At 40.7% G+C, this 21,445-nt stretch overlaps 2 protein-coding genes across 3 annotated transcripts in view; one reads left to right on the top strand and one right to left on the bottom strand.

The window, feature by feature from the left end:
• rbks (ribokinase) overlaps positions 1-5,782 on the bottom strand; it is a 46,085-nt gene extending 40,303 nt beyond the window's left edge. Inside the window, exons 1-2 of one of the 2 annotated variants that reach the window (XM_061794498.1) lie at positions 5,640-5,782; positions 3,579-3,640 (exon numbers count right to left, since the gene is read on the bottom strand). In XM_061794498.1, coding sequence (XP_061650482.1) covers positions 3,579-3,637 — 59 coding nt within the window. In that variant the 5' untranslated portion in view covers positions 3,638-3,640; positions 5,640-5,782. The remainder of the gene's footprint in view (positions 1-3,578; positions 3,641-5,639) is intronic. The other variant, XM_061794497.1, reaches the window with a different exon arrangement.
• Positions 5,783-5,904: 122 nt separating this feature from the next.
• The window catches only part of babam2 (BRISC and BRCA1 A complex member 2), a 111,429-nt gene continuing 95,888 nt past the window's right edge, over positions 5,905-21,445 (top strand). Inside the window, exons 1-4 of the mRNA XM_061793977.1 lie at positions 5,905-5,998; positions 6,496-6,634; positions 9,484-9,560; positions 15,848-15,942. Coding sequence (XP_061649961.1) covers positions 6,501-6,634; positions 9,484-9,560; positions 15,848-15,942 — 306 coding nt within the window. The 5' untranslated portion in view covers positions 5,905-5,998; positions 6,496-6,500. The remainder of the gene's footprint in view (positions 5,999-6,495; positions 6,635-9,483; positions 9,561-15,847; positions 15,943-21,445) is intronic.

Below are 21,445 nucleotides of genomic sequence, written 5' to 3'. Positions count from 1 at the left end.
GTCAATTCAAAAGAACTATAATGCACTGTATACCCTATTGAATAAAGCTTATACAAGGTGTCAGATTTTGAGCCTAATTCTAACACATATTTGGAAATGCTCTACAATTTGGTTCATTTAGGTGTTGAGAACAAGTGAATGGTGTCTCCACAAAGTGAGCTTTGGCAGTAGGGGGTGCTGTATGGCTTTTACAATGGGTTAGACTCCTGACTGACTCCTTTTGTACACAGCAGTGACTGCCATTAAACACAACTTTTTACAGTATACCTTTTGTATTTGAGAGGAACAACAGCATACATCAAGTGTGCATGTATTTATGTATGTATTTGTGTGTGTGTGTGTGTGTGTGTATGTGTGTGTGTGTCAGCATTAACTATGACTTTTCAAGACAACTGGATTTTCCACTTCAAAGCCATGCATATCACTTTGAAGGGCTTCAAATATATTCCTACTAGCCTCTCCTCGCCGCTGTCTGACCTCCATCTATAAAGCCCCCCACTCCACATGCACTCACTTTCCCAACTCTGGCAATTTCCCGTTATCTTATTATAGTTCGAATTGACAATCCCTGTCATGGAAAGGAGAATACTAGGCAAAATATGTAGTTAAATTGTTAATGAGAAAAGTCGAAGACTTTTGGCTTACCTAAAACACACACTTCAAATAAGATTTATTTTTTAATTATCTTTTTTCCCCCCAACTGCTAGATTGTACAAAATAACAAAATTTATGGAAACTGTGGGAAAAATGTAAGGTTGTGAAACTGAAATATATTCTTGATGAGCATTTTAGGCTTTTAGGACAAGCGATGAAAATCCAGAAGCATTAACTAAATTTAAACTACTGTACTTCCTCTTTTTTTTGTGCGACAGTTACAAGCCATGATGGAAAATACACCACAGCTCATGATTTTTTTCACGTGCTGATAGAACAAGTTAAAATAAAATTGCTGATGGAAAGTTCCTGTTATTGTTAATAATAAACAATCAGTGGAACAGCTTCTAAACACTGTGCTTCTGACAAGGAAGTACTGTAATCAAAGATTGGGACTTTAAATTGAATCTAATCTGGTGGTTTTTTTCCCATACAATCCCAACCCTTGATGTGTCATCATAAAACACAATAATATTATCATGATATAAAATATTAGAAATATTTAAAAACATTTAGTTAAAGAAGGTTTGATCAGCAACTTTAACTATTAAATGTGTCTCAAGGCATGCTTCTTTCTACCCTCGAAACTTTAAGGAAAACTCTTGGGCACACCTCTAAATTAAATACAGTGGAACAGTACATGAATAGTAATAATTAGAACTCTGGAATGCACACCGTAAAGTGAGCTGCGGTGATACAGAAAGAGGACTTGCACTCGTCCTCCCTTGTCATATTAGTGACCATGTTTGTTCTGAGGACAAAGGTCGAGTACACGTTTGATTCTTTTTACTCTTGCATGCATGACAGTTAGGGATGTTACAATTAAGTTTAAATAAAATAGAGCCTATACATTTAGCACAGGTTTTATATTGGCAACAGCAGCAGTTCACATCCAGATCCATAAGCCCATGGTTGAGTGAGTGGTATGGAGGAACATGAAAACCCTATCCTCAACCCCGTTAAACACTGCTGGTGATTTATTAGAACAGAGACTGTGACCTCTTAATCCGAAACAAAGATTATGTATGCATGCAACCTACAGCATACCTTGATTGAAGAAGGCCACAATTTAGTTTCAGCTTTTTGAGATACGAGGCATCGCTTAGACCATTTTTTTGCTTCACGTTGACAGCCAAAATTTAAGTTACGAGCAAGTTTCAAATACACCGCCACTCAAGGGAAGACAAAAAAACTAGGGGAACCGCAGTCAGATGTTCATTGAACAGGACTAAAGGTCAAACACACAAATCAAAATGAAAATACTCGCATGGAGCATGGATCAGACGCATACCCCGAACGAACCATGTGGTAAATGGTCAACTGTACTGACTGTAGCTCCTAACATCACTGAGTAGGCCACACTCCTTAAAGGCACACGTGTGTGACTTTTGGCTTAAGTACACTTTATAAAACCAGTTTGTTCTTGCACTCTTTTATTATATTGCAATTTAAAATTAGAATTAGAATCTTGCACAGCGCACAACAAAATTGCGGTTCAGTCCCATATCAGTGCAAAAGACATTTACACTCAAAAGAAATATTCACACAGTTACACACCTTAAAATACAAAATAAAGAATAAAGAATCCACCCATCCATTCTCTGAACCAGTTATCCTCACTAGGGTCGCAGGTAAAATACAAATAATATATTGTCGCTGTCGGGCAGAATCCTTGCGTATCCAAAACAACTACTTTTCAGGAAATAATAAATAAATAAATAATTTAAAAAAAAATGGCATCTTGCTTGAGTTACGAAGCAGCACATTGTTAAAGATGGTATTATACCTTAATATTGTTATCATATACTGTTGCGCACCAACATTAACACAACCTATAATCATGTTCAACTGCAAATTTGATTTGCTAAAAAATGGCTGATTTATCACGCTGTCATTGATTAAAATGTTACGGACATGTCACTGCCACCAGCTGCATCCATCAAAGTCTGCGCTTGCGCCTAGCCCCCAAAAAGAGAAAAGGCTTTACTTCCCAAACTATTTCCAAGGTCTGAGAGGAATGAGTGATGCAATTATAAAAAAACATGAGCTGACTTCACAGTGCAATAGGCAGAAATTAATCTGCAAGCGAATTTACCTTCGTGGCTGACGGGGCTTCCTTCCGCAACAACGCATTACAGCTATCTATTCTTCACAAAACAGGCCTACTCATATGTAGCCGACCTAACTATTGTCTTAAGAAAACACACACAGACTTTCAATATTGAGGGGATACAATTTTACGAAGCTCCAGTGGAGTCAAGAAGAGACACTTCAGACAGTTGAGGGTTAAAAGATTCAGTCTCAAGCTATTTTCAACACTTTAGATTGGCGAATAATTTGTAAAAATAACATAACGTGAGGACTGACCATTAATATCAATTCGTGAAAAAATATTTAATCTATCATATTTGTACATACGAGGTTTCCACCTGACAGCAACAGATATACACTATTGTATATCATTGTGGTTATTGGAGTGTTACTTTATATTATGTTCTTTTAATATTTTAGAATACAGTGCTATTTTGTCTTTATTGAAAACGTAACCCAATTGTTGTTTTTTTTTGGGGGGGGGGGGGGCTGGAACCGATTGTCATTTGATATTGATTTGATATAGTCAATTGAGTTACAAGCTTGGTCATGGAACAAATTAAACTTGTAAGTTTAGGTCAAGTAAGTCAAGTACATCGTATTTTCAATTTTGACTTTGATTACTCTATGATGAGCTTCATGCAACAACTAAGTAATAGCACATACACATGTCCTAACATAACTATCCCCTGGAAGCAGATGAGTTTTGCACTAACAGTCTTATTCATATGACGGCAAATTTAAGGCAGTGTATATATATATGATGTTGCACTAGGCCACATTCAACTCTAGCCAATAATCTTTAGATAAATTATAGGACTGGGTTTACTTACCTGACCAAGTCAGTCATGCATGAACCAACCACTATCACGTCAAAGGCCTCTTCAGTCATGATCTGTTAAGACAAAGTTGTTATTGTGACACAAATTATTTTATGCAAATCAAATGTTTTATTTGTGATAATAAAATGATCTATTATCAACGCCACATTCAGGATTTTTAAAATTCATAAACTCTCCTTTTTGTTGCTTTTTTGTTCATGATCAATGTACTTCTGGGGATATATTGAAATGAGGAAAGTAGCGTCTCAACAGCTTTTCAAACCAACAGTAAGTACTTGATATTGTTTATTTCCTATATTAGCACAAGCACAGTTGAGACAAGGAATAAGGTAAAAATAGAGCCTTCATCATTGGCTGAGTTGGACAGGATCCAGTTGTATTGGCCGTGAATGTGAGTGTGTGTGTGTGCGCGTGTCTGTGTCTGAGTGAATGCGGGGTAGTGGGTAGGAAAGGGTTTTTGCTGCTTCTATGTTAGACTACGTGAACACATGGCAGCCCCAAAAAGTCTGTAATTAATTCAATCCTAAGCTTGTATCGGAGCTAATGCTAGTGTGTTAATCTCTTCAAATCTCTTCCTCAGCAGTGGATGACTTGGAAAGCCTGGCCGCTGGCTGTAGGATGCTTTACTTCTCTTTCTTTCCACATTGCACAATATATTGTCTTTTCTCTGGATCCAAGCAAAGTGTTAGAAGCATCCAATGATTCCGCAAGATACTATCCTCAGATATTCATTGTCCAATCATTAAAAAAAAAGTATTATTTGCTGAATTTAAAAAATGATCTGTCAAAGCTGCCCATCTTAATTTAAAATTCATAAGGTTTCACTCGTCCGCAAGCAAAACAGCATATCTGCCAAATGAATTAATTAAAGCAAACAATACACCTATTTTGAGAAGAGTATTAGAATCCTGCAAGATTTTGTAGATCACTCTAGCTCCAAACTAGGTTGAAAACATTTACAATAATCAAGAAGAAAATCAAAAACATGATAGTCCTTGTCATTTTTTGCCCCAGTCTTATTTAGCTTTATTATAATATTATATTTGTGTCTGCTATTGAAATTGCTGGGTCATTTTAGACCAGCGTCTCACAGGTTCAAAACTCCCTGTTGACTAAAATATGGAACACTGGGGCCCCAAACTGCTCAGTTTTGAGCCATGTCAATTTGAATCTCATGAGTGGGTTTGGTTTTGTGAGCGACATGCATGCACAGAAAGGAATGGACTGTACATATGTTGAATTTCCTCCACGGAATAGCAACAGAAATACTGTAAACAGATTACACATTATTATACGAAATTTACTGGTCACAATGGAATTAGAAACATATTTTAGGAATGCTGTTATCAAGAGGATTTCTGAAACAACGTGCCAAGTGTATGAGGCATATGGTCAGACGCACAAACAATACAAACTGACTTTTCCATTTTTATTGTTAAACATTAACTTGAACTTGCCATGTTTTGCATTGCTAAATGATACAACACTGAGTGGAAGCTAATTCGACAACAAATGAAGACCATTGCCCAGCTACTAATATTATTTTCATAATTAAGAATCATTTAATTATAATTTTACATGAGTCATGCATCGAGACCAACACTGTGAAGTTCTTCTTGTACGCCAGACAGTGAGACAAGTCTGTCTGGGAATTAGGTGACAAAATGTAGTTTTAGCTAATAAATATTATCATTCGAACTAAACTTATATAAGTGTATATTTACTCATCATTTGTAAATTGAAAAATGTCATGTAATGCTGTGATTTGAACTTCGTTCACTTAAAAGAATCGCTCATCATTGCAAAATTTAGTCTGACTTCTGGATTTAATGAGGTTACTGGTACAATACATCAAGTGAGTTCCGATTACGTGGATCACACAGACAAATACGCACAGTAAATCATTTATTTATTTTTTTCTTTTAATCAAAAACAGTCAACATAAAACAACGTAAGTTCCAGTAGTAGCAACTTCAGAATTATTATGGATACCGCGTAGTTAAAACAATGAGGATATTAGTTTAATTAGCCAAGAATATAAGTAATGTTTACCTTTTCTGTTTTCAAAATGAAGATGCAGGGCGAAGTACATCGCTCAGTCAACGATTATTGACAGCTACAATGAGGAAGCTAACGCCTGAGTAGTATTAGTATCTAACTAATATCTGTCTATCTATCTGTTTTTACAGTTGTATGTAAAAAAACACAATTTCCAACTGTAGCTAATTATAAAAATAAAGACGTATATTACGGTATACATTTGGAGATCGGACTTATGACACATATTTTTTAAACAGGCATTATTATAGACCTCTAAGCAGGGTCCTTCAACAGGACCGACACGACATGTACCCGGAAGTAATGGAGTATGAAGTAAACACGCAAGTCAAAATTTAAAATCCCTCCTTCAGGTATTATAATTTACACAGTATGATATTTAAATGAACAACCAGAAATTGATATTATATATTGGCAATTATAATAGTTTAAAAGTGGACGATTTGAAATGCCGTAAGCCATAAATACGAACAATTCCTCGCTGACATACCATAAGCTAAAAAAAAAAAAAAGCTAAAAGAAATGTCAGTATGGTTTATCTTAAACCCTCACCATATTGTCTGTTTGTTTTATCTCAGCTTCAGAGTTCATAACTTTCTATATGTCCGGATCGAGACAGTGTCCTGGAGTACTATCATGAATCGTACAAGTTAAATCCGCGACCTAAAATATTCCGGTGTGCTCAAACATTTCCATGGCACAATGAAATGAATAAACTTGGTCACGTAGATAAGATAGTTCACACAAATATTGTCTTGTCATTACACATGTATCTGAAAAGTGCACTACACGTCAGACCAAACACGCTTTTCAAAATTGTTTTATTTGTTTCTCATATTCTTTTGAGTAGATAAAATGAACATGTCGCCAGAAGTTGCACTGCACAGGATCTCACCGGAGTTGCGACCCTTGCTGTGCAGTGTGGTGCGGAATGGCCGCGTGGGACTGGACTCCACAAATTGCCTCCGAGTCACAGACCTCAAAACCGGGTGAGGTGACTACTTTTGCATGCACCTGTAGGGTATGCTTGTATTAATCTGTGTATTTTTATAAAGAACAGGCTGCTGTTACCAGGTTGGACATCCCCCTGAAGTTCTGCAAAATATGCTGTAAACATTCTTCTGAAATTTAGGTCCATATTAACGTGACACCTCATGCAATTGTTGATGATTTTTTGTCACTACGTCCATGATGTGAATATCCCGTTCCACCACTAGTAAACTCACTGTCATGTTCAGAAAACTAGCTTCAGGTAATTTGTGTTTGGTGACTTGCTCCAATATCCTGCTGAATGTAGACATAAGGGTGAATGGAATCAGTACCAGTGCCCAGGTAGAGGTACAGTATAAGGGGCACCATCACCAACAACCTAAACTGTTGATAAAAGGTGGGGTGAAAACATGGTTTCAAATAGAGGGGCAACAATTAATCAGCAACTAACCGATTATCAAAATAATCAGCAACAATTTTGATAGTTGATTAGTTGTTTAGAGCCATTGTTTAACTTCTAATTATTCAAATTCTCTGATTTCAGCCTTTAAAGAGAAAATATTCTCTGATTTCTGTAGTCCTTCATTATAGCAAACTGACTATCATAAGGCGCACTTAAAAGTCTTAAATTTTCTCCAAAATGGACGGGGCGCCTTATAATGCGGCGCGCCTTATGTGTGCACCGAGTTCCAAAATCTGTAAATGTTGTTGTGTGACTTTGATGAGCGCTCGGCTTGACTGACTGGGGGCATTTCCTGCCGACGCTTCTTATATAGAGGAAAAGCGGACGTGGCTGTGGACAGCATGCGGCCGTTAAAGGGTGAAGGGTGCGCGTGAAGGAGGACGCTCAAGGCACGCCCCCAGTAGGTATATAGCGCTGGAATGTGCATTGTGCAAAACAACATTGGTTCGGCTAAGGACCCCCGAAAATGGCACCTACGAAGAGACACGCTTACAAAGCACAGTTTAAACTGCAAGCTATCAGTTACGCGGAGGAACATGGGAATCGAGCAGCCGTGAGAGAATTCAAGATCAACGGATCAATGGTTCGCAAGGGGAGGAAGCAGGAAAACGAGCTTCACCAAGTCAAGAAGACGAAAGCTGAGTTTCCGCGGAAACAGGGCGAGGTGGCCCGAGTTGGAACACCAACTCGAGCAATGGATTAATGAGCAAAGAACAGCCGGGAGAAGCGTCTACAGTCACGATTCGACTGAGTGCAATAACTCTGAGCTTGGCATCATTCCGGGAGGCTTGATGAAGGAACTCCAACCGCTGGACATCGGTGTAAACAGGGCGTTCAAAGTGAAGTTGCGAGAGGCGTCGGAGCGATGGATGACAGATGGCGAACACATCTTTACTGAGACTAGGAGGCAGCGCCGGGCGAGTTAAGCCACAATTTGTGAATGGATTGTGGATGCTTGGGCTAACGTGTCTGCTTGCACTGTTGTTCGAGCTTTCGTAAAAGCCGGCATCATTTCTGAGGAGCCGCACGGCTGCTGCTGAAATATTTTCTCTACAGTTTTTTGGTCAACTGTATCAAATTCTGACATGGTGATAAGAGTTTCTCCTGGGTGGCTTCAGATGTAGTATAATTTTATCATTCTGCTGATTTGTGCTGATATTTAATCGGATGGATTGTATTTTTTCAGTAAAATAAGCACATTCATTGCATTTATCAGCTGTTAGGAGTTCTGGAGCTATCTGAGTCTGGGGATTGTGAGCTTGTCAAACACAGCAAACAGAGTGCAAGTATTGTTGCAGTTCTTACTGATGATTTCAGAAATGTGTTGCTGTCTTGGCCTGACTAACTCTTGGTTACAATTACAAAGACTTTTTCTCCACTTACGGTCTGCTTTCCTACACTTTGATTCAGAGGTCTTTACCATCATAATGCTCCTCCACGGTGTTCTAGGTCGCCTCAAGATTGTCTTAGTTTTAATGGGAGCGACAGTATTCATGACGTTTGAGATTGTACAGGTGAAATTATCCAAAAGTTCATCAACTGTCTCAACATTCACAGTTTGTGGCACAGCTACTGTCTCCATAAATTTAGTGGCGGTACTCTCATTTATGTACCTTTTCTTAATAGACATAGAGGTTGACTGAACGTTTGGAAGAATCTGTAATTCAAAGAATACATAAAAATGGTCAGAAATAACCATATCCTTAATGTCAATTGATAGAATTTCAACATCCTTAGAGATGACCAGGTCTAAGATGTGACCTTGAGTGTGAGTTGGACTCATGTTGAGAGAGGTCAAATGTGTCTAGTATAGCAGAGAGTTCTTAAGATTTTTTTTTCCATGTTATTGTCAACATGAATGTTAAAGTCTCCCGTGATGACAAAATAGTTGTAGTCAGTACAAATAACTGACAGCAGTTCTGAAAAATTCTCCATAAGTTTTCTATTGCATCTTGGAGGTCTATAAATTATTCAAATAATAGCTTAAGGGACCAATAGTTTTTCAACAAGTGTCATTTGTGATTCTTTTATTGTCATTCTATTATTATCTCAGCAGAGATGTGGGGTATTTCAGGATTTTTAAGAAAATCTCAGCCTTGCAAATGCCAAGTTAGTTTACTTTCTTAAAAGTAAAAGTGCCATAGTGTATATATTAATGTAGTCTAGCATTTCATCCAATGCTGTCTTGTACATGCTTGTCTTCTGTTGATAGTTATCTTAGCAGTAATAAGTAAAAGGATGGTTCAGTCATTTTACATTTTTAACTGTTTAATGAAACCAAATCACTTTGTTTTTCAACAAACCAGTCAACGCACAGAGTGTGTTTTATTTGTTTGCACTTGCTCACTGTCCTGTTATTATTTTTTTTTTGTCTTCCATATTCAGATGTACATCTTTGACCCCAGGTCCTTGCTGCGATCGCTTCAAGCTTCACATCCCTTATGCTGGAGAAACCCTCAAATGTATGTAAAAAATATGACCATATTTCTGGTCTAATTTTTTTCTGTTCATTGTGTCATGCATGACATTTTGTACTTAATTTCTGGTTATACCACGAACGTTTTATGGGTAAATACCTAATTGTCTTTTGGCATTGGACCAATTAGAGATTTAACATTTTCACTAGCAAGGCACGATCAAAATGTATATTTCGGCTGTGGCACACATAAGTACTGTATGTCTGAGATAAATTGCACACGCATTTATTACTACACAAATGGTTAAGAGAAAATATCTACCGTAAATGGTGAATCTTTTTCAGATGGATAAAACATAACAGATGCTTAATTTTCCCCTAAAAACAACCACAAACTTGTATCATAAATCTGCTCACCGTCCGGTGATATTGAGTCATGATTAAATTTTATTTCAGTATGTGCCCTGCGATTGGCTGGCAACCAGTTCAGGGTGTACCCCGCCTCCTGCCCGATGACAGCTGGGATAGGCTCCAGCACGCCCGCGACCCTAGTGAGGAGAAGCGGCTCAGAAAATGGATGGATGGATGTTTGATTTTGTAAGCCTGTCTAGTGAAAAAAATGTAAAGCGACACGAGGAAGCAGACGTTTGTTTATCTCACAATGTCGGGGTTTTGGTTACTGTTAGTTTAACATCCACTAAATATGGACTCAAGGAATGTGTAGTTGTGTGTCTAAAGATTATGTAAAACAGCTATGAGAGTAAAACTTTCAGTGTTGGAAAGATTACTTTGGAAATGTAGTTTGTTGCAATTATCCTGTTGAAAATATAATAGTAGGGTAACTCTTTCTTTGTCAAAGTATATAACTAATTACATTTACATTTTGTTAACTTTTATTCATTTTAAATCAATCCATCAACAGGCCCCTTGGCTGTTTCTTTTAAAAAAAGTGGATTAAAATCATAGATTAATATTTTGTAATTAACCACATTTTTTTCTTTACACAAATAATAAAGTGATAACAAAACATGATGAAATGTAAATTACTAACACAAAATGTGATTGTTGCATTATAGCTGTACATCATGTGGAAAACATGATACCATGTTGACCTAATGACACATGCGCACAATATAGACAATAGTGCTTCATATGACAGCCTAGATATGTGACGGCATTAATGTTACGTCGACTTTAGAAGCTGGATGTCGATATGAAAAAACAATTTGATAAATATGATTTTTTTTTTTTCAAATGAAACTATCCATCCATCCATTTTCTGAGCCGCTTCTCCTCACTAGGGTCGCGGGCGTGCTGGAGCCTATCCCAGCTGTCATCGGGCAGGAGGCGGGGTACACCCTGAACTGGTTGCCAGCCAATCGCAGGGCACATAGAAACTAACAACCATTCGCACTCACAGTCATGCCTACGGGCAATTTAGAGTCTCCAATTAATGCATGTTTTTGGGATGTGGGAGGAAACCGGAGTGCCCGGAGAAAACCCACGCAGGCACAGGGAGAACATGCAAACTCCACACAGGGGGGGACGGGGATTGAACCCCGCACCTCAGAACTGTGAGGCTGACGCTCTAACCAGCTTATTTTAATTATAAATTTTCTCCCAGTATCCATCCATCCATCCATTTTCTACCGCTTATCCGAGGTCGGGTCGTGGGGGCAGTAGCTTTAGCAGGGATGCTCAGACTTCCCTCTCACCAGCCACTTCATCCAGCTCTTCCGGGGGGATCCCGAGGCGTTCCCTGGCCAGCCGAGAGATGTAGTCTCGCCAGCGTTTCCTCGGTCATCCCCAGGGTCTCCTCCTGGCGGGACGTGCCCGGAACACCTCACCAGGGAGGCGTCTGGGAGGTAGCCGAATCAGATACCCCAGCCACCTCATCTGGCTCCTCTCGATGTGGAGGAGCAGCGGCTCTACTCTGAGATCCTCACAGACGAGCGAGCTTCTCACCCTATCTCTAAGGGAGAGCCCGGACACCCTGCGGAGGAAACTCATTTCGACCGCTTGTATCCAGGATCTTGTTCTTTCGGTCACGACCCACAGCTCGTGACAATAGGTGAGGGTAGGAACATAGATCGACCGGTAAATCGAGAGCTTCGGCTTTCGGCTTAGCTCCTTCTTTACCACAACGGACCGATACAAAGTCTGCATCACTGGAGACGCTGCACCGATCCGCCTGTCGATCTCCCGTTCCATTCTTCCCTCACTCGTGAACAAGACCCCAAGATACTTGAACTCCTCCACTTGGGGCAGGTTCTCATCCGCGACCTGGAGAGGGCACTCCACCCTTTTCTGACTGACTGAGGACCATGGTCTCAGATTTGGAGGTGCTGATTCTCATCCCAGCCGCTTCACACTCGGCTGCGAACCGCTCCAGTGAGAGTTGGAGATGAGAACATTAAAAAAAGTAACATCACTGAAGCGACATTTTACGTTTACAAAACCATTTAAAACAATCTATACTTATAGTGAAAATGTCCTTCATTTTTGTTTGTCAATTAATTCCATACATGAGCTTTTAAGGTTAATTTTAATTGTATTTATTTCCATTTGGCCAGAAAAATAAAGGAATTGGCCAAGGTGTTCCAATACCTTTGAGGATGGTGTATATATGAAAAATGTCATCATGTATTTCTGTTCGTTTATTTTTTAAACATTTCTTATTAAATCAGGAGATGAGAAATTGATTTCAGGAGGCACAGAAATGACTTGAGTGATGGCTCATGATTATTGCTTGCAATGTAAATAATAATAATAATGTAAAAATAATAAAAATGTTGATGATTTGCTAAAGAGTAAAGTCATGGTCTGAACTCCCTCCAAGGTCACCCATTGCACTTTGATGTTATTTTATAGTCCATCCATTTTCCGTACCGCTCTTATCCTCACTAGGGTCGCGGGCATGCTGGAGCCTATCCGAGCTATCTTCGGGCGCGAGGCGGGTTACACCCTGAACTGGCCAATCGTCACATAACCTAGTTGAGCCCGGATTTTGCGTTAAAAGTGTTTCATGCAGCTTTGTATTTGAAGCTTTGAAGTATTATGGAACTTCCCTTCACATTGCCACTAGGCATGTCTCCCTGCACATTATTTTAATAGATCAGGCAAATGACACATTTGGGCAGCTTTTTTTTTATTTTTTATTTTTATTTTTTTTAATAAACAAAACGTACCTTAGCTTTTTGTACAATAGGATTTACTCTACACTGCTAACAAAAGAGGCTATCCATTCATCCATCCATCTTCTATACTGCTTATTCTCAAAAGTGTTGCAGATTATGATTTATAAAATGATCATTTGCAGTGCAGTGAAATATGATTGTAGTGGGTTCAAGTCACAGCAACACACACAGCAAGGGCCTGACCTTGGTCAACTTATCAAAGAAATTATCAAATGCCTTCTTATTAGTATGGCAGAGCTATCCAATCTAACCTGTCTGTACACTGTCATAGTTTTGGAAGACATCTTTGATTCTTGGAGCCATGTAGGCTGCAACTTGCAAGTAAACAAAAAACAGGCCATTGGCATTCCTTCGTGTCACGTGAAATCTTTGCAGCTGTTGTACTTTACTGTGGTTTGGCCGGAGGATGAAGGTTTGTTTAATCAAGGATGCAGGGCTGCAGGTTGGTGTCTGCCTGTTTATGGACCGTCCCACTTCTAGCGTGCCAAAGCCTGGTACACTCTGCAGAGATCTACCATCATTAATTCAAACCCAGCTGCCCTATGCTCCACCACTTTGCCTGGAACTACTACACAACAATTTGTGGCTTTTCTTCTCATGCATAGTAAGACCATGTGACCTGCCTTGTATCCTTTTGACAGTTTTTGGATAGCATAGTATAGTACACTTGCATAGTATAGTACAGTTGCACAGTCCAGTACACGTCTCCTCTCAGTCAAAGTCAGCTGTAATAGGCTACAGCTCCCAGCGCCCCTGCACAGGCAAAATTGGTGGAAGGGTATTGTAGTATGGTATAACCTGCAAAGTTGCAGATTGGACAACCTCATATACAACTGGATCCATGCCAATATATACAGTGGATATAATAAGTCAACATACTCCTCTTAAATGCCAAAATGAGACCAAGATAAATCATTTCAGGTTTTTCTACCATTAATGTGCCCTATAACCTGTCCAACTCAATTGGAGGGAGGGGGAAAGAAATCTTCTTGAGAGGGGATAATGTGGTTGCACAAGTATGCACACCCTCTTCTATCTGGGGATGTGGCTGTGTTCATAATTCACCAATCAGATTCAAACTAATGTTTAATGGGAGCGACCACACACCAGCCAGAATTTAAAGCCTCTGGTTAACCCCCAATAAAGTTCAGAGGCTTTTCCTAACATTTTTGTAGCTACTTCTGACAGCACAAGCCATGGTCAGAAGGATGTTATTTTTTAAAGGTATTAGTCAGAAGGGTACACAATACATTCCCAGGAATTAACTAAATAATTGCTACAGCCAGTGAAGACACTGTGTTCCATCAAGTCATTATCAAGTAGATAAAATATGGCACAACAGTAACATGACCAAGAACTGGACATGCCGCCAAAATGTATGAATAGACAAGAGGCAGAAAGTAACATTGAAGGGGATGCAGGAATTTCTGGAAAGTATATGCTCTTTAGTACATTGACAGCAATCTCCTGTCTTGTTCATTTGTCTGACCTATGGTGTACGGTAGCAAGAAAGAACAAAGAAACCCATTGAAGCCCGGGTCGTGCTAAAACACACTTGAAATCTTTCAAATGCTTGTGGGGAAATGTTTTCTTGTACGATGAAACCATGGTTGAACTTTTTGGCCATAATTCCAAAAGGCATGTTTAGAGCAAACACAACAGTGCTCATCACCAAAAGAATACCATTTTGACAGTGATTTGGCAGCATCATGCTTTGGGGCTGTTTTTCTTCAGCTAGAATTGGGGCATTTCAACAAGGTGGATGGAATTATGAACAGTTCCTAATACCAGTCAGTGTTAATGCAAAACCTTCAGGGTTCTGCTAGAAACCAGGAAAAGCCTACTAGCACATCTGAACTTAAATTGAGGTTATCAAAGACACAGTAAATGGTGGCAGGTGTGTGCTGACTCACATTTAACATGAGTTTGAATGTGATTGGTTAATTCTGAACACAGCCACAACCCAGTTATAAGAGCGTGTGCACATTTGTACAACCACATAATCTGTTGTTTATTTTAATCTCTCAAAAATGTATCTTTTTTTTCCAATTGAGTTGTACAATTTATAGGTCAAATTAATGGGGGAAAACTTTTTGAAACAATTTACTCTGGTGTCATTTTTTCTGCCACAAAAACCTGGCATTTGAACAGGCGTCCGGAGACTTAATTTCCACCGTATTTCTGTCTGACTTTCAGTAGTTTACAACACATCCTCTTGTCTGTTTAAGTCCTCTCCACTGGAAATTTCCATCCATACATTTAAGTTTATCTCTTCCTGCTGTCGCCAGTTCCCAAAAAAGCAGAACTCAACAGTTTTGTAACACAAATAGAATTGTGCAACATTAGAGAACATTGTGATCCCGCTTTACCGACACGTGATCATAATACGACGGCCTTATTTCTTAGCCAAGATCATTTGCATGTTTTACCTGACTTTTTTAGTGCATGAATGCAATACTTAGAACTTCATTCATATTATTTCTGTCGGTTACTATTTTTATATCTATTTATTTTATTTTCACAAGGATGACTTTGAGTTTCTTCACTTCTAAATGTCGGCTGCGAGGGGCCGAAATGAGTTTCCTCCGCAGGGTGTCCGGGCTCTCCCTTAGAGATAGAGTGAGAAGCTCGCTCATCCCGGACGATCTCAGAGTAGAGCCGGTTCTCCTCCACATCGAGAGGAGCCAGATGAGGTGGCTGGGACATCTGATTCGGATACCTCCCGGATGCCTCCCTGGTGAGGTGTTCCGAGCACGTCCCACCGGGAGGAGACCCCGAGGACGACCCAGGACACGCTGGAGAGACTATGTCTGTCGGCTGGCCTGGGAACGACTCGGGATCCCCTCGGAGGAGCTGGAGGAAGTGGCTGGGGAGAGGGAAGTCTGGGCGTCCTTGCTGAGTCTACTGCCCCCGCGACCCGACCTCGGATAAGCGGTAGAAAATGGATGGATGGATGGACAAACTTGACATAATTGAAACTAGAATTCTGTCATTACAGCATTAACAAATTCTCCTGAACCCTAGATCATTACCAATTTCCTTTTCCGAAGTTAAAGGGCGTTTTACAGCGCAAAAATGATTTTGGTTTGTGAGTCATTATTAAGCTATTCTGTTTCCATCTTTTTTTCACCCTCAGGGGATATTATATTTAATGCCAACTATCCGGAGCTGCCCCCAGATTTTATTTTTGGGGAAGATGCAGAGTTTCTGCCTGAACCTTCAGAATTACCGGTGAGTATCCAGGTTAAGTAAATCATACAGTGGAGACATATTTTCTTGAACATATTTGCCTCATTATATATCCTTGGCATCTCTGGGTGCTTTCAGACTCTCACCCTTTAATTCGTGTGTCCCCTTGGTGCTGCTCAGTTGGACAGATGTTTAGTAAACAAACTCTGGTGCGGACCAAATCAACTGTTTCGAGACGTCCTGCAAGAGGTGGTGTCAGCACGGTTCTCTTTTGTATTCTGTGGCGAAGTGTGTGTTTGGTGGCACAACAACTTTGGTGATAGAACTGGCGTTTGGTTTATCATGTTTGTCCTGGCAGTGTAGTGGTACATGCTCCTGCCTTTCACGCAAACAGAGTGGGTTTGATACTCGGTTAGTGCCCCCAGTACCCAGCCCCTTCCAGTGCCTGGGTTGCGTCAGGAAGACCGTCAGGCGTAACAATTGTGCCAAAAAAAATAATCATATGAATGACTCACTGTGGTAATCCCTGATGGGTAAGGCCGATATTCACTTTCAAATTCTCTCTCGTAATAAATAACATAATGTGTTGGACCTCAGTGCGGCTTTTGATACGGTAGATCGTAATATACTGCTGAACAGGTTGGAAACATGGGTAGGACTAAATGGAACAATCCTTAAATGGTTCAGGTCCTACCTGGATGAAAGGAGTTATTTTGTAACCATTGGAAGTGTTCAATCTCATCGATGGTATTGACCTCAAGGGTCAGACCCCTCCTGTTCAGCCTGTATATGCTACCCTTGGTTCAAATTCTTCAGAACTTTAATTTTGACTATCATAGCTAGGCAGATGACACACAGTTATATCTAGCAGTGTCTCCAGATGACTACAGTTCAACTGATGTGTTGTGTCACTGTCTAAAACAGTGATAAATAACTGGATGAGCCAAAGTTTTCATCAGTTAAACCACAATAAAACTGAGATAATTGTTTTTGGCAATAAAGAATAGAGGATTGCTGTTAGTAAATACCTGGAGTCACTCTCTTTAAAAACCAATGACCAAGACCGAAACCTTGGTGTTCTGATCGATTCCCACCTGACTTTCAACAATCATATCAAATCAATTAGTAAAACTGCCTCCTACCATCTGAAGAACATATCCAGAGTGAAGGCTTGCATGTGTCAAGCAGACCAGGAGAAGCTCATCCATGCGTTTATCTCAAGTAGACTTGACTATTGTAATGGTCTTCTGACTGGACTCCCTAAAAAAACATTAAACAGCTGTAGCTCATTCAGAATGCTGTAGCTCGGGTTTTGACCAGAACAAAGAGGTCAGAGCATATTACTCCAATTCTAAAGTCTTTACACTGACTTGCAGTCAGCTTTGAATAGATTTTAAAGTTCTGCTACTGGTCTATAAATCACTAAACGGTTTAGGTCCTGAATACATGAATGAAATGCTCATGGAATATAAACCCCGTAGGGCTCTGAGATCGACAGACTCAGGTCAAATAGTGGAGTACAGAGTCCAAAGCAAACATGGTGAAGCAGCATTTAGCTGTTATGCTGCACGCAAATGGAATAAATTGCCAACATAAGTGACGTCAGCCCCAAGTGTGCATGTTTTTAAGTCCAGGTTAAAAACTCTTCTTTTTTCCCATGCTTTTTAGAGCATTTCCACTTTTGAATTGTATTTCATGCACTGTACGGTGTTTTAATTGTATTTTTTGTTCTCTTTGCTTTTAAATGTTTCTAAGCTGTTTTCGTTCTTTGTTTTTAAATGCTTTTAATCATATAAAGCACATTGAGTTACCTTGTGTATGAAATGCGCTATATAAATACATTTGCTTTGCTTTGCTCTGCTGCTGCTTTCTTTGGTTTAGCATGGTTCAGCCAGTACCCACATACTGTTCATATTAGACCTTTTTGTTTCCTTGTTTTGTGAGGAGCACGTTTTCTTTTCAATGCGTGAAAAAGTTAGTTTGTCGAGATATTATTAATTATAACTACAAATGCCAATTATATTCCATTTGTTTATTTGTGCTGCTTTATTCATAATGCGGTAAATTTTCACTGCTCACCCGAGAATTACGTCCTCGTGGGCGCTGCCATATCACATCAGCTGTTGCTACCGTGCCTGTTTGATAGCATTGGATTTAGCTTCCAAGTTTACTAAGACGGCAGATTTATTTCTTGTGCCGCCACTTCACAGAGCACATCGAATAGAAAAGCATGGTGAGGAAGCGGCATGAAGATCAGTGCATGCACACAGAGCAGAGCATTTCTTTGAAAAACTCAATATAATACAGATAATACTGTGTTTTGACCATAAATACCAGCAAATCGATGGTGACTATCATACATAGGTAGAAGGGAGTTCCTGATTTTGGGGGTGCGCAGAGCGTATTATACACGAGAGATTATGGTAGTTTATGTACTTTTTGTTTAACAGTTTTAAAATGATGAGCAACTTCTAAAACACAAGTAAGAAAACATTTTCTATTAAATTAGAATTCAAAATTTTAGAATGTATCCAATTCCATTGTTTATTTATATTCAATGCCATTCTGACTGTTTTTTTCTTTTTTCTTAACACTTGCACAGTGCCAAAAATATTATCGACTCAATATACAGTCTCCTCCAGAATTATTGGAACAGCAAGGTTAAATCCTTTGTTTTTGTTGTATGATGAAACATTTGGGTTTCAGATCAAAAGATGAATATGTGACCAAAGTTCAGAATTCCAGCTTTAATTTCATGGTATTGACATTTAGATGTGTTCAACAATTCAGGACAGAACACCCTCTTTTCAAGTGAGCAAAGGTATTGGAACAGACATTATTAAAGGAACTTAAAGTGAATAACATTTAATATTTAGTGGCACCCTTACTTGCAATAACTGCATCAAGCCTGCGACCCATTGAGTTCACTAAACTGGTGCATTTTTCATTTGAAATGCTTTTCCAGGCCTTTACTGCAGCCTCCTTCAGTTCTTGTTTGTTTCTAGGGGTTTCTCCCTTCAGTCTCTTCTTCAGGAGGTAAAATGCATGCAATTGGGTTAGGGTCCGGTAATTGACTTGGCCAGTCTAAGACCTTCCACTTTCCCCCCCTGTTGAAGTCCTTTGTTGTGTTGGCAGTGTGTTTTGCGTCATTGTCTTGTTGCATGATGAAGCTTCTCCCGATTAGTTTGGATGAATTTTTTTGTAAATTGCTAGACAAAATGGTTTTGTAGACTTCAGAATTAATTCTGCTGCTACCAATATGAGTTACATCATCAATAAAGACTATTGAGCCCGTTCCAGAAGCAGTCATGCAAGCCCAAGCCATGACATTACCTCCAGCATCAGAATCAGAATCAGAATCATCTTTATTTGCCAAGTATGTCCAAACACACAAGGAATTTGTCTCCGGTAGTTGGAGCCGCTCTAGTACAACAGACAGTCAATTTACAGAACACTTTGGAGACAAAGACATTGACAAAAAACAATTGTGCAAAAAGATGCAGTCCTCTAGCACCTAGAGCAGTTCGAATGACCAATATCGCAATAGACCGGTGCAATGACCATTGTGCAAGGGGCGCTGAGACTTCAAGGAGTGTATGCGGTTTAAAGTGACGAGTAGTCCGATAATCTGGGACAATCTTGGTTGTGCAAATGTTACAGATACTCCTCAAACAGTGTGCAATGGAGCAGATGCTACTCTGGCAAGAGTGGCCAGTATATGCAAATAGTGCAGCATGGCGAGACAACTACAGTGAGTGCACGAGTAATACATAATTGGCCCCACAGAAATGTGACAACGAAGTCAAAAAATTGCCAGGATGTTGTAATGGAATTGTAGGTCAGGTGTTTAAGAAGTTGATCGCAAGAGGGAAGAAGCTGTTGGAATGTCGACTAGTTCTAGTTTGCATTGATCGGTAGCGCCTACCTGAGGGAAGGAGCTGGAAGAGCTGGTGACCGGGGTGGGGAGGGTCCGAGAGGATTTTGCACGCCCTTGTCTTAGTTCTGGCAGCGTGCAAGTCCTCAATGGTGGGTAGGGGGGTACCGACAATCCTTTCAGCAGTTTTGATTGTCCGTTGCAGTCGGAGTTTGTCCTTTTTTGTAGCAGCACCGAACCAGAATGTGATGGAAGAACACAGGACTGATTCGATGACCGCTGTGTAGAACTGTCTCAGCAGCTCCGGTGGCAGGCCGTGCTTTCTCAGAAGCCGCAGGAAGTACATCCTCTGCTGGGCCTTTTTGAGGGCGGAGTTGATGTTAGTCGCCCACTTCAGGTCCTGAGAGATTGTAATTCCCAGGAACTTGAAGGTCTCGACGGTTGACACAACGCAGCTGGACAACGTGAGGGGCAGCTGTGGCGAAGGATGCCTCCTGAAGTCCACGATCATCTCTACAGTCTTGAGCGTGTTCAGCTCCAGGTTGTGTCGGCCGCACCACAGCTCCAGCCGCTCCACTTCCTGTCGATATGCAGACTCGTCACCGTCCTTGATGAGGCCGATGACAGTCGTGTCATCTGCAAACCTCAGGAGTTTGACAGTCTGGTTCGCTGAGGTGCAGTCGTTCGTGTAGAGAGAGAAGAGCAGCGGAGAGAGGACACAACCTTGGGGCGCCCCAGTGCTGATGCTGCGTGTGGATGAGATGGTCTCACCCAGCCTCACCTGCTGTGTCCTGCCCGTCAGAAAGCTGTAAATCCACTGGCAGATGGCAGGTGAGACGCTGAGCTGGATAAACTTGGATGAAAGGAGTTCAGGGATGATAGTGTTGAACGCTGAGCTGAAGTCCACGAACAGGATCCTCGCGTAGGTCCCTGCAGTGTCGAGGTGTTCTAGGATGAAGTGCAGTCCCATGTTGACTGCATCATCCGCAGACCTGTTCGCTTGGTAGGCAAACTGCAGGGGGTCCAGCAGGGGACCTGTGACACTCTTGAGGTGGTCCAGCACGAGACGTTCAAAGGACTTCATGACCACAGATGTCAAAGCGACAGGCCTGTAGTCATTCAGACCCGAGATTGCAGGTTTCTTGGGGACTGGAATGATGGTGGAGCGTTTCAAACAGGATGGAACTTCGCACAGTTCCAGTGTGTTCCAGTTCCAGTGTGTGCTGAGCACCGTGACGTCCGTACACCATTTTTCATTGATATAGAGGCATATCGCGCCGCCCTTTGTTTTCCCCGATGATTCCATGTCGCGGTCCGCTCGATGAATGTGGAAACCGGGAAGCATAACAGCGCCATCGGGTACAGCGTGGCAAAGCCAGGTCTCCGTGAAGCACATGGCCGCGGAACGTCCGAAGTCTTTACTGGTCTTTAACCGAAGATGAAGCTCGTCCATTTTGTTGGATAGGGAGCGTACATTCGCGAGGTGGATCGACGGGAACGCTAATCTGTGTCCTCTCTTGCGGAGTTTCACCTGAATGCCGGCCCGTTTTCCTCTGTGGCGCCGCTTCCGTCTCCATGCGGCGAAAACCGCGGACGCCGCTCCGGTAAGTAACTCTGGGAAAAAACTGAGCGGATTTGCGAACGTTGGTGACAGAAAGTCCGGAGTAGCCT

Source organism: Phyllopteryx taeniolatus, chromosome 13 (assembly GCF_024500385.1).
Source record: "Phyllopteryx taeniolatus isolate TA_2022b chromosome 13, UOR_Ptae_1.2, whole genome shotgun sequence".
NCBI lineage: Eukaryota > Metazoa > Chordata > Actinopteri > Syngnathiformes > Syngnathidae > Phyllopteryx > Phyllopteryx taeniolatus.
The sequence above is the reverse complement of the archived record's forward strand: the minus strand, read 5'-3'. Positions and strand labels throughout refer to the sequence as shown.